This window comes from Euprymna scolopes, chromosome 14 (genome assembly GCF_053919585.1).
Source record: "Euprymna scolopes isolate OS-2025 chromosome 14, ASM5391958v1, whole genome shotgun sequence".
Taxonomy (NCBI): domain Eukaryota; kingdom Metazoa; phylum Mollusca; class Cephalopoda; order Sepiida; family Sepiolidae; genus Euprymna; species Euprymna scolopes.
Window position 1 is genome coordinate 54,169,600 of NC_136495.1, and position 16,669 is coordinate 54,186,268.

Consider the following 16,669-nt stretch of genomic DNA (forward strand, 5'->3'; position numbering starts at 1 on the left):
ATATATACAATGAAATTTTCTGTAAAATATAGAAGAAATATTTTTTGATGCATGTCCCCCACCTCTATATTTATTTTTTTTCAAAATCTTAATGAAATATATTTAAATCAATCGAAATTACTATTTATTATGAACGATAACAGTTCCAATAAATGCAAAATATTTTTTTTACATTTTAAATGCAAAAATTGAACAAAAACTTACCTTAAATTTGGGATTAAAAAATTAATATAAATTTAATATTATTATATCCTTTTTTAAAATAACGTTTCTTTCTCCCATTAAATTATGAAGAAAAAAAAATTCCTAAAAGTTAATTAATTAAAAAAAAATTAAAACTCCATTATTTCAAAATGTTCCATGACAACATAGATTTAAAAACAAACTGTGTTTAAATTTTATTTTAATATTAAATTATAATATAAACACGACTCTTGCCATCTATTTCATCACCAGAGTAAAGACAATTGAAAAATATTATTGTGCAAAAAATAAACTATTTCAAAGATCACTACGGTTTCTAGTTTGTCCCTTTTTACCAAATAAAGTATGGAAACCCATAATTAACCAGAGGAACAATCGTAAATATTTAGTAAAACCGTATTTTATAGTTAATATATAAATGTTTATAATATTACTAATCATTAAACTGTAAAACTTAAAACCTAACAAAATTATAACAAAGATTATTTATTAGTTGCCGTTTGAAGATAAACAAAGGTTTTTAAAAAAGCATTAAGTTGCTTCTGTCGTTACAAAGTTTTCTTGCTCTGCACTTGTTGATTCTTCATTTTCGTAAAATAAACATAAGTCTGACATCAAGGGATTATGTACAAAATTCTTCACAAACGTTTGGAGGTCCTTACAAAACACCCTCCCCTCTCCAAGTTAAGAATGGCTTTCGAATAATAATAACGTTATTTCAGCACAGTACCTAAAATACAAAAGTACAAAAAATAGGCAAAAGTAATAAATTCATTTCCCTGTTTACAAAATAGGATATCGATTTACTATAACGTCGGAACTAAAAAGTGAGGACCCCTTACAAATGTCGAAATATTAACTTTTAATTTTTTTACTTTAATAATCTTGCATAGAAGTGTCCATTCAATAATAATCCACTGAAAAATAGCAAGAAACCAAACAGAAATATTTTTAGTAGAAATAGCGCTCCTACAGGTTCACTATTTTAATAAAAATATCTACTAAAATTCTACATAAAATTAATGAAAATAGAACTTACATTTTTATGGTGACTGGCAAAATGCCGATCTTGTAGCATGAATTTTCGTGTCTCATCTGTTCCAAGTCAAATTCAACTGGCAAAACGATTTCAATAATATTACTTTTTAACAATTTTTTATTGCTTTTTATCTTCAACAATCCCTCTACTACATATATTGAGAACTTCAAAAATTAAAAGATGTCTAACAGAAGTGATAAAAGTTTCACTTACTGAAAAACCAAAGTATTTTAATATCTTTTATTGTCAGATTTGTGAATACTGAAGGACTGGGCAGGAAAAAGGTCATGTTTTATGGGTTTTTCCACACAGTTAAAATAAATCCACATCATATTTTTATGTTCTTAGCTTTTATTTTCACTAGTAGCTTAAAAATAAATGTTCTACATATTTTCTAATACAAGCAAAAGAAATGTTTAACATTTTTTGGAATCGTTTTGCACATAAGTTTGAAATACTACTTTTCATTGGTTTGTCACATATAAGTTTTTGGAGTCCATACCTAAAAAAGTTCTAGATGTTCTAGATTCTGATTAACTGCCTCAACACTAATATCACTATTTTCCATAACAAAATCTGTGTTGCATTAAAAAAAAATAAATAAATAAAAAATAAAACAAATGAAGAAAATTCAGCTTCATCAACAGAATTTTTTTTTTTTTTTTTTACTTTTTGACCATGGTCTTTATGTAAATATTAATCAGCATCAAAATAGCTTTGCAAAGATATCAAACTTGATCATATTGGGAAATATCAAAATGTTTTATATGAAGTCGAAGGTACAACATTCTGCCATTTTGAATTTGCCCACTTCTTTAAAACGCTTGTAACGATAGTTCTAGTGAAGGTCCCATCATGAAATTTGGAATATATACTGCCATAAGATAGACAAATCTTCTGTCAAAATTTAAAAGAAATTGATAAAACGGTTTTTGAGATAATTTAGGTTAAAAATAAGGTCACGGTCAACTTTTTTAATTTGACCTTGAAATGAAATATTCCCATATAAAATTATAGACCTATGGCGGTTACCATAAATTTTAACGATGTTTGAAAAAGGGTCACCATTTCGGTCGGTCCCCCCTTTTGGGGCACCTCCGAAATTAGAGAGAGAACAAGAGTGCTGAAAAAAAACAGTTGTGGAAAAGAACACATTGGGTTATAATTAAGTGCAACGAGACTTTAGGATTGATGATGTTTTATAAAAGTTTCCAAGATTTAGGGGTACAAAAAGGATGGTACATTTTCTTCAATAAAAGTCTTTACCTAGGGAAACGGGTCCGTCGCATGTTGATGCTTCTATCGTTTTTGCATGTCTGAGACAGATTTCTTCTTTGTATTCCCTCCAGGACAGTCCTCTATTCCAATTGGCTGAAACCTCTGGTGACGTTGAGAGAAGAAAGGAAGGGAAAAGAAGAAGAGTAGGGAGAAAGAGAGAAATAAGGGAAGCATACCGTAGCAGCATAATAGTAGTAGTTCACTACACGAGTCCCCCTCCAAATAACGGAATTAAGTACCCTCCACAGAATTATTAAATATGTGTATTGCCTAAATTTGTTTAAAAATAAAAGTACTCATTTTTCTTTTTCCATGTTACTTTCCTACCAGATTTAGACTTATATGTGTCAGCAATTTTATCTTCAACTTTGTCGATATCATCTGTCTTAATAAGTTTATCATTAGTAGTACCGGCGTTTATCTGTGCCTTCTCCGTCGGTCTAATTTTATTAGTACTAGTTGGTTCTATGTACAGCTTTAATCTATTTATTGATACATGTGTATGAGTACCATTGTTCATATGGATCTAATAATGCTTATCTGATCGAGTCAAAACTTTATAAGGACCTGAGTACGGTGCTTCTAATGGTTTCCTAACTTGATCCTCTCTGAGTCATACTTTTTCACAGGAAGATAAACCTTTCGGTATAAATGTTTTGGGACTGTTATGGATATATCCTTTTCCGTTGTTGAGTACATCAATTTGGGACATCCATTCACACAAATTACGTATGTACTGGTTATTAACTCGAGTTTCTCCTACTCTCTGCTTGTGTATCAACTGCTGAGGAATCAATATTGGAGCTCCAGTAACAGACGTAAAAGGGGAAAAGCCCGATTCATTAGGGGTGCTACGTATACCCAGCAGAATCCCCGGTATCGCTTTCATCCATGATTCTTTTCGAGCCATTATTGTGCAGTTATCTCAGTCATAGGCTGTACTTCAATTCAGCGAGTTGCACGATCGATGCAGGTAAGCAAATATTTGTAAGGGCTTAGGTAAGGGTCGGACTCATTGCGCGTTAAGGGCAGGGGTCCAACGATATCGATATGTACCGTCTGGAAACGTGCAGATAGTAACTCAAATTCTTGGACTGCAGACTTTGTGTGTCTGTGAACTTTTGATTGTTGCACAGAATTGTTTAATCGTTTTATCTAAACTAGGCCAAAAGTATCTGGACTTGACCAGTTTTATAGATGCTCCCATACGAGGATGCACTAAGCTATGTAAACTGTTGAAAATAACTTGACGAAGCTCTTTTGGGATAAACGGTCTGGAGTACTTAGTTGAAGTATCGCATAGGAATGAGCCGACTTCGCTTGACACATAGTATTCTTTCAAATTAGTGTATGACTTTATTTTGTCATCACCTTTTTGTGCCTGGGCTATTTCAGCCAAGTCGCATGCATCTATCTGCACAGCTAATGCAGGCCGAGACATACAGTCTGCAACTATATTCTCAGCTCCTTTAATGTACTCCACGTTAGCAATATATTCAACAAGCACTGATAAGTGTCACTGCTGTCGATCTGACTTTGCTGGTGTCTGACTATAAAAGGCTCCACATAATGGCTTATGATCAATGAATAATGTCACGTGACGACCTTCTATAAGGTGGCGGAAATGTATCATTGAAAAATAAGCTGCTAGTAGCTCTCTGTCAAACATGGAACACTTGGCTTGGGTTTGAGAAAATTTCTTGGAAAAGAAACCTATAGGTACTGGTTTCTTATCTATCAACTGGTGTAATGCAGCACCAGCGGCGTATTGACTAGCATCTGTAACTAAGTGATATTCTGTAGCTGAAGACTGTGGATGAGCTAACGCCGTAATTTCCGATAATTTGCTTATTATTGTTTTGAAGGCATTAGTTTCTTCCTCATTAAGCTCGGTCTTTGCTTCAGGATCCAACCTCATCCGTTCGGATAGTGGTAAAATTATGGATGCATAATTAGGGACTAATTTGCGGTAAAAACCTGTCATCCCCAGAAATCTATGTAAGCTTTTTGAATTCTTAGGTATCGGAAAATTTTCAAACGGGGTATCTTAACTTCAAGGTTTGTCTGACCATAGCATTTTATGCTTTCACTGTTAGCGGTAGAGATATGAACAGGAGTTGGCCCAGAGTAATTCCATTTACTACGGAATGTGGTAAAATGGAAACACTGACTCCTGTATCTATGATAAAATTGACTTAGACGCTCCTATTTTAGCAGAAACTTCTAATAACGGCGGCAATACTGGAGCAAATGCAGTCCGCCTTTCTAGTTTTCCGAATCACTAGGGGCGGGAGAGGAAGGGCGCGAGTTAGGCAGAGTTTTCTTTGACCACTTACACCATGGTTTACATGTACGAGCCTCCTCCACAAAATATATATGGGCTCTACATATCTTCGGCCGCTGTTTCCTTCTATATGGACATAGGCCGGCTGGAATGGTTTCACTAGACTGTCTGATGGTAATATGGTTGTTTGTCCGAGCTCGACTCTCAACGGCCTGAAATACTGACGTATTTTCTATTAATGGTCAAGTTGTCGGATAGTCAACCTAACTCCGTTAACGGCATTTCAGTGTGGGCTGCTATTACTGGGGCGATTTGCTTTGGAAGTGCGTGTATGAATTTATGGCGCACTATCTCGTCACTGGCCTCTATTCTATGTGCAACCGTTACCATCTCCTGGAGGTATAATGACGGACGACCAGCTAATGTAGTGGTCCTCATCAACTTCTCCAGGAGTTCAGGTGTAGTCTTTTCATATGCAGACAACACAGACTCCTTTAACTTCACATAGTTTAGCAACTGCAGAATTGCTGGAGGTATATTTGTTACCACGTTAGGTGGCACTGCGCTGATAACCGTATAGAACTTAGTATCATCACTCGTAATGTGTCTGAGATTTAAAAAAAAAAATTTTTTTTTTTTTTTATTATTACATTTTCACCCCAAACAAGGCACATTGCCATTTTGGTGTAGGGGGGGGCTACTATCAGGGGCAACAACTACTGGGGTACTATATTGGGATTTGGGCAGCAAGATGTCGGTTCACGTTACACTTGAACTTCTGCATGTCAGTACAGTTGGGGAAGCAGTGGCCTGGAATAGAATTCCAGAGTTTAGCAGTTCTGGGGAAGAAACTACTCGAGTAGAAAGATCTTTTATATCTAGGGATCTCTACTGTGTGGGGGTGGGATTTAGCTGCTTGTTGTGTTTGTCGAGGGTATCTACGTCGTGGGGGCACAAGTGTCTGCAGTTCGCCAGAGCATTCACCATTAAAATACTTGTAGAAAAGGCAGAGGGATGCAACATTACATCGATGGGACAGAGGCTGAAGCCTATATGCCAGTTCAGGGCCTATCAGATTAGCGACTCTCTTTTGAACCTTGTCTAGGAGCGAGAGACTAGTAGCAGATGAACCAGTCCAAATGTGACAGCAATACTCTATACATGGGCGAATGGTGACCTTATAAAGGTACAGGATAGTTTCAGGTGTTAGTAGTTTTCTAGCACGGTAGAGAGAGCCTACCTTCTTCGCAGCGGCCCTGGCAACGCTTTCAATGAATTGTTCCAACTCATGTTTCCTGTGAACGTTAGGCCAAGCAGTTTGAAAGATGTACTCTCAGATAGTCACTGGTCATTGCTATTGGTGGCAGAGAATATTTCTTGTAATTATTGAAGGAAACCAGTTTAGTCTTGGCAGCATTGAATGTGACCATCCATTTTTGTCCCCATTCCACTACAGATTGGAGGTCATCCTCTAGTGTTTTTGCCATTTCTTTAGATATATGTTCATTTGTTTTCCTGTCATGCCTGTTATAAAGTGTGGTGTCATCAGCATATATACCCATCTCAGAGGCAATTTTGTCGGGGAGGTCATTAATGAATATTAGGAACAATAGAGGTCCAAGGATAGACCCCTGAGGCACACCCGTATTTATATCATATTGTTTAGATGTACGACTGTCGAAGACAACCTGGATTTTTCTCTTATCTAAGAAGGATTTAATTATGTTAAGTATTCTACCAGTGATACCGTATGATCTAATTTTCCTGAGGAGACCCTCATGCCATACCCTGTCAAAAGCCTTAGATATATCTAGAGCTACCGCTCTGCTCTCCTCCACTTTGTCCAGTGAATGGTATATACGTTCAGAGATTACAGTGAGGATGTCTGCTGTGGAACGGGCTTGTCTAAATCCATATTGTTTATCAGTCAGAAGTTTAGCATCTGTAAGGTGATGGACTAGAGCATGGTTAATTAAGGTCTCAAATATTTTGGCGAAAAGTGGGAGGAGGCTAATGGGGCGATAATTAGATGGGTCAGTTCTTTCACCAGAATTCTTGAATACTGGTACCACAGAAGCAGTTTTCCAACAGTCCGGAAAGCAAGATTCATTAAGGCATTTGTTGTAGAGTTTGGAGAGAACTAGAGCTACTTCGGCTGAGCACTTTTTTAATAGCACAGCTGGAATGAGATCGGGTCCACATGCTTTTGAAGTGTCAAGGTTTTTTATGATAGCATGCACCTGAGTAGGGGTGATTTTTAGATCATCTAGCGTGGCGTCTGTCCGCAAAGGAAAGTCAGGCAGAGGGTGGTTGGAAGGGTCCAGTGTGGAGTTTGAGGCAAACCGACTGGCAAGCATATCAGCCTTGTCGGTTGCTGAGCAAACAACCTCGTGATTGTTGGTTAGTGGGGGAATTGTTGATTGCCCATTATTTACTACACTGTTGTAGATTTTCCAGAAGTCCCGCGTTCCTAATTTTTGCGCTTCTATATGTTTTTTAGTGGTATCAGTAAATTCTCTCTTAGCTGTCGCTATTTCTTTCTTAACGTTACTTCTAGCTTCTATATACTTCTGTCTGTTTGAACTGGATTTATATCAGTTAAATCTGTGGTATGCATGCTGCCTTTGAGCAATGGCAGTTGCACAAGTAGAAGTAAACCATTGGGGAGAGTGAGGCTTGCTATAAAATTTGGATGGAATTGAGCTTCTATTATCGAAACGATCCCTCGACACTCGTCTCCATAAACTGTGGTGGTTTTACGCTAACCTGTTGTGCGGCCATTATTATTATTAATGTTGTGCGGCCATTATTATTATTATTGTTATTTATTCCTATGATTATTATTTTTTATTTATTTTTTTATTATTTATTTGTAGCTGCGACTAAAGGAAATGGCTGGAGTGTGATAAGCAAGAAGAGAGAAAAGCGAGTACTCACCAGAGGTTAATTTCAGCAGGTCCTTGGAGAAATAGCGTGAATTAAAATTTTTATATATATATATATATATATATATATATATATATATATGTGTGTGTGTGTGTGTGTGAATATATAGTCAATGTTCTTAAAGAAAAAAAACTCAGTTCATCAATGCACACACGTGTTCCAAAATTGGCTTCACACACACACGTGCGTCTGGAAGGTTCCTTTTTCTCTGTGCGGGTGTGTATGTGTTTCAGAATGAAATTTGGGATTCTGTATTGATTCTTAAAGTCACTTTTGTTGTTAGAGAATAGCTTTTAGACCAGATTTTATTTTAGTAATTTATCTGGTGAGAATCATGAAAAAAAATTTGTTTTTCTTTTTTTTTTTTTTTGGCTTATTTTTTTTTAGTTTATTTGTTTTTGCCTTATTTAGCGTAAACCATTTCACAAAAATAGCAAAAATATATATATATCGGCATTTCTTGGAAAGCGGATTTATATATACTTTTTTGTAAGGTTTTACTGTAGTTTTAGAAAGGCTTTTTCTTTTTCTTTTACTCTCCCATGTTCTCCTCATTTTCGTTTTTTGTTCTTTGAAGATTGTGTGTATATATACGCACGTCAGGCATTCACCAAATTATGGTGGTTACCATAAATTTTAATGATGCTTAAAAAAGGGTCACCATTTCGGTCGGTCCCCCCTTTTGGGGCACCTCCGAAATTAGAGAGAGAACAAGAGTGCTGAAAAGGAACGGTTGTGGAAAAGAACACATCGGGTTATAATTAAGTATGACGAGACTTTAGGATTGATGATGTTTTATAAAAGTTTCCAAGATTTAGGGGTACAAAAAGGATGGTACATTTTCTTCAATAAAAGTCTTTACCCAGGGAAACGGGTCCGTCGCGTGTTGATGCTTCTATCGTTTTTGCATGTCTGAGACAGATTTCTTCTTTGTATCTCCCTTCAGGACAGTCTTCTATTCCGATTGGCTGAAACCTCTGGTGACATTAAGAGAGAAGAAAGGAAGGGAAAAGTAGAAGAGTAGGGAGAAAGAGAGAAATAAGGGAAGCATACTGTAGCAGCATCATAGTAGTAGTTCACTACAGATCTATCCAAGTACTTTAAAATGATATATGAATGAACTTTGTATGCCCATAAACAACGGAGATATCATCTTTTAAAGTTGATCACTTCTTCATAAAAATTCACATTTTTGTAAAAGATCAAGGTCATATCTCAGGAACCCCTCGGCCTTGAGATGTTTAACAAGTGCCATTCAATTCCTTTCATGACGATCTATAAGTGTAGCAAATTTGAAAAAAATCTGTGTCGGACATGGTTTTACCCCCTGTCGATTTGACATGGAATGAGCCATATATATATATATATATATATATATATATATATATAAGAAAGAGAGATAAATGTATAAAGTTTGTTTTACAGCAGAAGTTATCCAGCTTTAGTAGCTGATTCAAGTTAAAGTAACGTAAATTGTATGGATTAGCATCGTATGTGTTCTTTGGTTAGGTTCTGTTGTTGGAAATAGTTTCCTCTGATTCTTTCAGGGATTTACAGCAAAAAATTACATGGAGGTTGCTAACATCCATAATGAAAATCATGAATTCATGCAGTACAAAATATAAATGGATTAAAAGAGCTCAAAGGCCTAATATTTAATGTCAAAAAATTATTCTCCTTCTCTCCACATATATTAAGATAACACTGTCAAGTAGGTAATGCAGGAAATGCACAAACAGTCACTACATTCTGAAATAGAAAACAAAAGCAAACGAAGCTAGTAGCACAAAACAGCACTTCAATAAAATGCCATGGCAGCATCAGCATACCGTGCTAATACAACAGTTCAACTTAGTGTAAGTTTTCTGGTATCTAGGGATACCTGCTGTAAAGGGGTGGGATTTTGCTGCTAGTTGGAGATATAAGTGCAGCAAGTTTATTAGAGCACATTACATGGAAGTACTTGTAAAACAAGCACAGAGGTACTTTGTGGTGATGGAGACAGGGGCTGGAAATTCATTTTTGAACCCTTTTCAAGAGGGAGAAACTAGTGGTTGGTCTACGGTCCCAGCCCGGATGTGGTAACAATACTCTATGTATGGTTGAATACTTGCTTTCTAGTGATATAAAATACTGGCAGGTGTGAGAAGTGTTCTAGCTTGATAGAGAGAACTTGCCTTCTTTGCAGCAGACTTAGCAGTATCTGCCATGTCTTTATACCATTTACAACATAAGAATGTATACGAGAAGCAGGGGTCCTAGTAAAACACCCATTGATGCACCTAAAAAAACTTCAATAAAGTAAAGTCAAAAAAGCAAGCATAATAAAATAGCATAAAAGAATGCTTCAATAAAATGCCGTGGCAGCATCAGCATACCTTGCGAATACAACAATTCAGCTTAGCATAAGCTTTCTGGTATCTAGGGAACTCTGCAGTAAAAGGGTGGGAGTTTGCTGCTAGTCAGGGATGTAAGTGCAGTTAAGTTTGTGAGAGCACATTCAGTGAAATTACCTGTAAACCAAGCACAGAGATCCAGCATTGTCACGATGGAACAGAAATATTTCAGCAAAGCCAATTCATATGCACCAGCATCATACATCTTTAAGCATCTCGATTCTGTTGTTGCCATCAGTTTCCGACAGATTCTTTTTTTTGAGGAATTTGGTGCAAGTATGTGGAATCACGTGAAGGTTGCCAACATCCACAAGTGGAAGTGGTGCTAGGAAATTGACTAGATGGCACACCAAAGTCGTCATTCCGTGTTATCTACTTCATTGTTACTATCTCACCCGATTCAGATGAAAAACATTTTCTTTGTTATCTTTCTTTCAGGTTGCGAATATGGAGATCGAGAGCCGAAGCAATGTTCGCGGTTGGCTAAAGAGCATCAACTTGCAAGTCAATGCATCACCAACAACGAAATCCGTGAAAAGATTTGCTGCCACTCTTGTCGATTATTTACTCCGGCGATGATTTCTGGAGCAAAACGACAACTGCTAAGTTCGCTTTACGTCATTGTCACCTTTTATGCTTTACTAATCAGTTTGAGATCCATCATGTAAAAATCCATTAAGTTTTAATGAAATTTCACAACTAATTAAAATTCTATAATTTAAATATTTTAAATGTTTTTTTAATGGGTTGGAATTAAAAAAAGCAATAAAATTCAAATCCAAGATATATATAAAAAAAAAAAAAAAAAAAAAAAGCAATTTTAGAAAGTTAATCATGTGGACACTTAAAATATTTGTGGATGAAAGGAATCTTTATAATCTATAAGATTACAATTTCTGCTATTTTTATGGAAAATAAAAGATTGGCTTCTATAAGCTATGTGAATGATATTATTGTTTTTGTTTATTAATCACCATCATATTCGGTCTAATGCTTTTTTTTTTTTTTTTTTTTATATATAATGGTCTGTGTTAAACGGCTTTTAAAAAATTGACTTCTAAACTAACCTATCTATGACCAGGTCTTTATCCCTCTTTCAAGCCCAGCCTCATCACTTCCCATGTTTTTTTACTTTCCCCAATGAACTGTCATCTATTCTTTCAATGTGACCAAACCAACAAAGTCTCCTGTTTTGCACACATCTCTACACTGTTTAAATTTAATCCTCCAAGGTCACCACTTTTCTAAGAAAGCTTTGTTCATGGAATCTATGTTTAGGTTTAGATACAGCTAAAGAGTGTGTGTGTGTGGGGGGGGTTATTGATAATGATTTCAACTAAACGAGTGTTTTTTGTAAAAGTCAGGCCAGAGGTGGATTATAGATTGGAGCTCACTTGCCATGAAAATAACAATAAAGCAGAGACAGGCTCGCAACATCTCTTCTGTGAGAAAGAGGTTATAAGGAAGAGAAAAGGGCATTCCCCACTAATATATATATATATATATATATATATATATATATATATACACACACACACACACACATACTAGCCTGAGTGCCCGGCTTTGCTCAGATGTTTGGAGGTATGTGTTGAGCAAAAAAAAAAAATAAAAAAACTGTTAGTAGGTAGGCAGGTTCGAACCCATGCCAAAGGAGGAAAAGAATGTGAAAAAAAAAAAAAAAAAAAGTGACGTCTTTGCTGTTGCATCCATCGTCAAACTGTAAGCTACGGATGCTTAAATTAAGGCTAGTCAATCGAAAAGAGGGGGTGACTTTCGAAAATATCGGCGAAAAAAGTCGACCCCTCCCTGTAGAAAAGGGCCCAGTTGAGGGTGTGGGAATTATTGTTTTTAGCCAATTCTCCGATATTTGTCGTCCGAAAGGTCAAGCTTCAAAACGATCCTAATCTCGTGCAAATCTGTCACCTCTGTAAAAGTTTTAGGCAGACATACATACATACAAACATACATTTAAACAGACAGATGAGATTTATATTATAGAAGATGACATTGTTTATTCAATAAAAATGAGATTTCAGGAAAATGTTGACCATCTTCAGATTTGTAAAAGCCGCAAGAAAAAAAAAATGTCATTATTTTACAGACGTAAAATTAAAATAAAATTAGTGAAAAAGAAAGAAAATTATAATTAAAAAGCAATACATATTTAGGAGCGGTATTATGGAAAACAATAACAACAGTAACAAAAAAAGCACTCGTAAACATGGATAATTATGAAGACCTCCAGTTGGACAACTTCTTGATTCATCTTTTGAAACCCGGTAAAAAATATAAAATAGAAATGTTAACATATTTTTCACCTTTATTAATACTATCCAGGTATTAATGTTTTTAAAACTTTTGTTTCTCTCGCTCTTAGTAATTTAATAATAGCTTTTTTACTGTTGCTTTCCATGCACGCACACGTTTATATGTAATTTAACTACTTGGGACAATAATTTTACATATGAATACATAACAAAGTACTTATTTAGATAGCTCAATAATGCACCACTAGAGCTATAATTTTTTTCTTTAAAAGATACGTTAATAGGAGTAGACACTCAATTATTTACTAATTTTCAGAAACTTTCTACCTATTTCTATTAACGTGGTATCTTTAAGAGTACACACACATAGTATGGTACTTGTGCATTTAACGAACCAGACGTAACTCAATATTTTCTCAGCTTTGTCCGGCGCATGACGTCAACAGACGGATAAAACCAAGCGAGCAGACGAGAATTTCGCTATCAATTGGAAGAGTGTTAAAACGTAAAAAACGCTGAATTGAAGAAGGTGAAAAAAAGTTTTGTAAAAAGAAGCGACGAAAAATATGAATATTACAAATCTTGCAAACCAGCTCCAGACCTCAGAGGCTGTACTAAACTTTTGCCAGCAACGGAAATTGTTGGCAGAAGCAAAAAGGTGTTTCCACTGCGGCCAGGATTGCTTACTTGCCAAGAGAACAAGCCTTTCTGATGGGTATGGTTGGCAGTGTCAAAATGTAAAATGCCGCCGTTGGACCTCCATCAGGATTGAGATCTTTTTCGAAAAATCGAGACTAACTATCGCATGTATCATAAAACTAATATATTTATAGGCATTTGAGATGGCCTTGAGAAAAAAATCTCCATCGAGAATGTGGGTTATGTTCTCGCCACACAATTGTGGCCTGGAAAAATTTCCTGCGTGATGCAGGAATCCCCGGCAGATTGGAGGCGCAGGCCATACGGTAGAAATCGACGAATCTGTTTTTAACCGCAGAAAATACGTCGGCAGACTTCTGACACCGGTCTGGGTCTTCGGTGGATACGACCCCACCGAAAAGGAGGGTTTCTGGGTCACTGTACCAAATAGGAACGTGGAAACCCTCCTTCCACTAACAAAAAAATACATTTTGCCAGGGACCACGGTCATTGGAGGGCTTATAACAAAGTGGGAGGAGAGGGGTATCACCATTTGACGGTGAACCACAGCCTGAATTTTGTTGATCCCATAACACAGGCAACCACAAATCATGTGGAGCGAATGTGGAAGGAAGCCAAGCAACGCAATAAACGAGAATGCGATACCAACCGGAACTTTTGGACACATATCTTATTGAGTTTATGTGGAGGCAAAAGTTTGGTAGGCAACATTTTGACTCTATATTAACCCATATAGCCGAAAGCTACCCGGTTGGTAAGGAAGAGCTTCCTATCACATTCGCTACGTCTACTTTGTTGTCTGAAGCCCTCCAAAAGTCTGAGGAAAATATATCCTCCTGAAAAAAAATTTGTATATATTATGCAGGGATTCTGGTAAAAAAAAAATCCTTGTTTCTAGCGCAAAAAATAAAGGGGGGGGGGGAAGAATCCTTGTTCCTTGCCCCCCCCTTTTTTTTATTGCCCCTTTTAAAGCTTTTTAATTTTTATTACATGTTTAACAAATAAAAAAATGTTTTTGTTCGTTAAAAACTAAAACAAAAAAAACAAAAAATTTACTATTATTTAAAAAAAACAAACTTGTTTTATATGTATTTATTTTGCAAACAGAAAACATTTTCAAAACAAAATACTACTAAAAAAAAAGTGAACAGTAGGTTTTTGCTTTTTTACTTATTTATTTTTGGATGTTTCTACATTTTACAATTTCATTTTACAGTTATTTTGTTGTAGCGTTGTTTTTATTTTATCGGCAACGCTCGGTTTTATCCGGCTGTTGACATCATGCGTCAGACAAAGCCGAGTAAATGCTGGGTTACGTCTGGTTCGTTAAATGCACAAGTACCCATAGTATTTATTTGCTTCCCCACAAAAGCAAAATGTGACACGATGTCATAAAAAATAAATAAAAATAATAAAAATAAAAAAATAAAGAGAAAACACGCTGTAATGGTTTTGTGTGCATGCGCTGTGAATTAGTAGTATGAACAATTCCATAAATACGTTGTCAGCATCAGTCTGGCTCGTCGCTAAGCAACAACCTGGAAAGATGGCCAGTCATTTTCATACGCACAATAATACATAGCTATTATCAGTTGCTGATACTTGTAGAAAACATTTTCATGCAAAAGCTACTCTAAAAACACTGCCAGACACACCAAGTACATTTGTGTGAAATTTCATAAGAATCGGTCCAGCCGTTTTCGAGTCTATAATGAACAAACTCACACACAGACAAAGTTGCATTTATATAGTTGTATAGATATAGATTAGGTTGAGAGTGAAGTTGTTGATTGCTCATCTAATGAAAGATTAGATCTAGTCAAATAATTTCCATAGATTTTATTACGGATTGTATATTGATGTACAGAACAGTTTAAAAAATTTAAGGTGTCTTTGTTATTAGAGCGAAAATCAAAATACTGAATTTCAAGTAAAACCAATAGTATCTACTTAATTGTCATGTCACAGCAATGAACATATCCAAAAATTATGAAAAACAATAAGGTAGAAAATTATTAATGAAAACAGTTTTCAGAGACAATTATTGAAAATTGAGTTTTGCTAAATTGACCTAAAATTTCAGAAAATTATTACCTTCCTTGTTATGAGTCAAACACTGGTTTATTTTTATTGTTTTTTTTTAGCAAAACTTAATGTTCGCAAACAAAGTTTGAGATAAAAGGCATTTATTAACAATACTTTCCAAACCACACCTGCATTAGTTCCTCTTGTCTGCCATGTGGTTAACAAAACTCATCGACACGTCTTTTCCATTCTCTCATGCCACCATGGGGTCATATGACTAACTCATACAGGCGTGTGCTTCCTGGTCACCGTCACCATCCACGTGGTTCTAAATCTCTCCTCTTTTCTTTTGCTCTGTCGTCAACTCACTATGGCTTGGTCATTTGCATACATGAGCTGCTGTTACATCTCTGGTTTCATTACATACCTTCTCATGCCAAAACAAAAAAATTCTTGCAAAGAATTTATTAAAACCTGTACAGAGGTAAAAGGAAAAAAATTCAAAAGTTAAAAAATGAAAAATAAATCCAAATAAAATGTCTTAGAGTATAGTTTTTGTTTTAACCTTCCCTTCAGAATTTCCTTTTTTATTTATACTTTTATTTAAAAAAAAAAAAAAAAAAAAAAAAAAAAGGAAATTTTTTGATATTCCTAACTATTTAAAGACAATACGTTGAAAGAGGAAAAATCGGAATTCACTTTTTAAATAGTGAGAATGTAGTTTTTGCATTTTTAGAAACTCCACTAAATCAGTGCCAAAATGTTTCAGCTTCAAAATTATTAAAGTTTTGAATGTACCTATTTACTATGCCTTCCCACGGGACAGAGTTAGACACCAGGGTCGTTTTTTAACGTGGAGAAAAGGTACAAAAATAAAAATTGTCTCAGTCGTGAAGGATTTCTCCTCCACCGAAAGAGAACAAGAAATAGAAGTGCAGCATCTGAAGAACAGATACTACACTTTGATCTTAAACCATTTAAATCTGGGCAAGACTAAATTAAAGTTTTGTTGAAATCTTTGAGGTTTGTTGGTCTCTCCTCACCGCTAATATTTCCCTCACCGATGGGGTATTTTTTCTTTTAGCAAATAAGTCAGTTTACTGCTCATCTCGACAGTCTTCATAACATTTTACCATTAATTGTATTCAAGATTTGTTTATTATTTTTTCCCCTCACCCGCTGCTCATCCAAGTTTTTCATTTTTTTTTTTTTTAATCAATCATGCATTTCTTTCCTCATTTTCTTACACAACCCTCAATTCTTTCTTACCTGTCATAGAATTAATATTTCCCTCCTTTTTTTGTTTGACCGATTTTCACACCAACTGCCCAATTGGTTTTCTTTCAGTTAAAACTTCCTCTCCAAAATTCTTGACCAAACTAGTTAGCATAATCTTTTGCTTAGTACTACAACCTATTTGTCTCTTAGCTGCTCAGTCCATTGTGGCAAGATTATTCGAGATACTTACAGTTGACACCTGGCCCAAAGGGCCAGAGGCATTATCCATACTCCCAACTTAATCAGATATCAACATATGCAACAAATATTGCATTGTCCTGTTTTATCA

General features: G+C 35.5%; 1 protein-coding gene across 1 annotated transcript in view; it reads left to right on the top strand.

Moving 5' to 3' along the window:
• Nucleotides 1-11,097, top strand: part of LOC145293015 (uncharacterized) — a 125,075-nt gene extending 113,978 nt beyond the window's left edge. The window contains exon 17 of the mRNA XM_080139291.1: nucleotides 10,586-11,097. Within this exon, the coding sequence (XP_079995417.1) occupies nucleotides 10,586-10,815 (230 nt within the window). The 3' untranslated portion in view covers nucleotides 10,816-11,097. The remainder of the gene's footprint in view (nucleotides 1-10,585) is intronic.
• The last annotated feature ends 5,572 nt before the right edge of the window (nucleotides 11,098-16,669 follow it).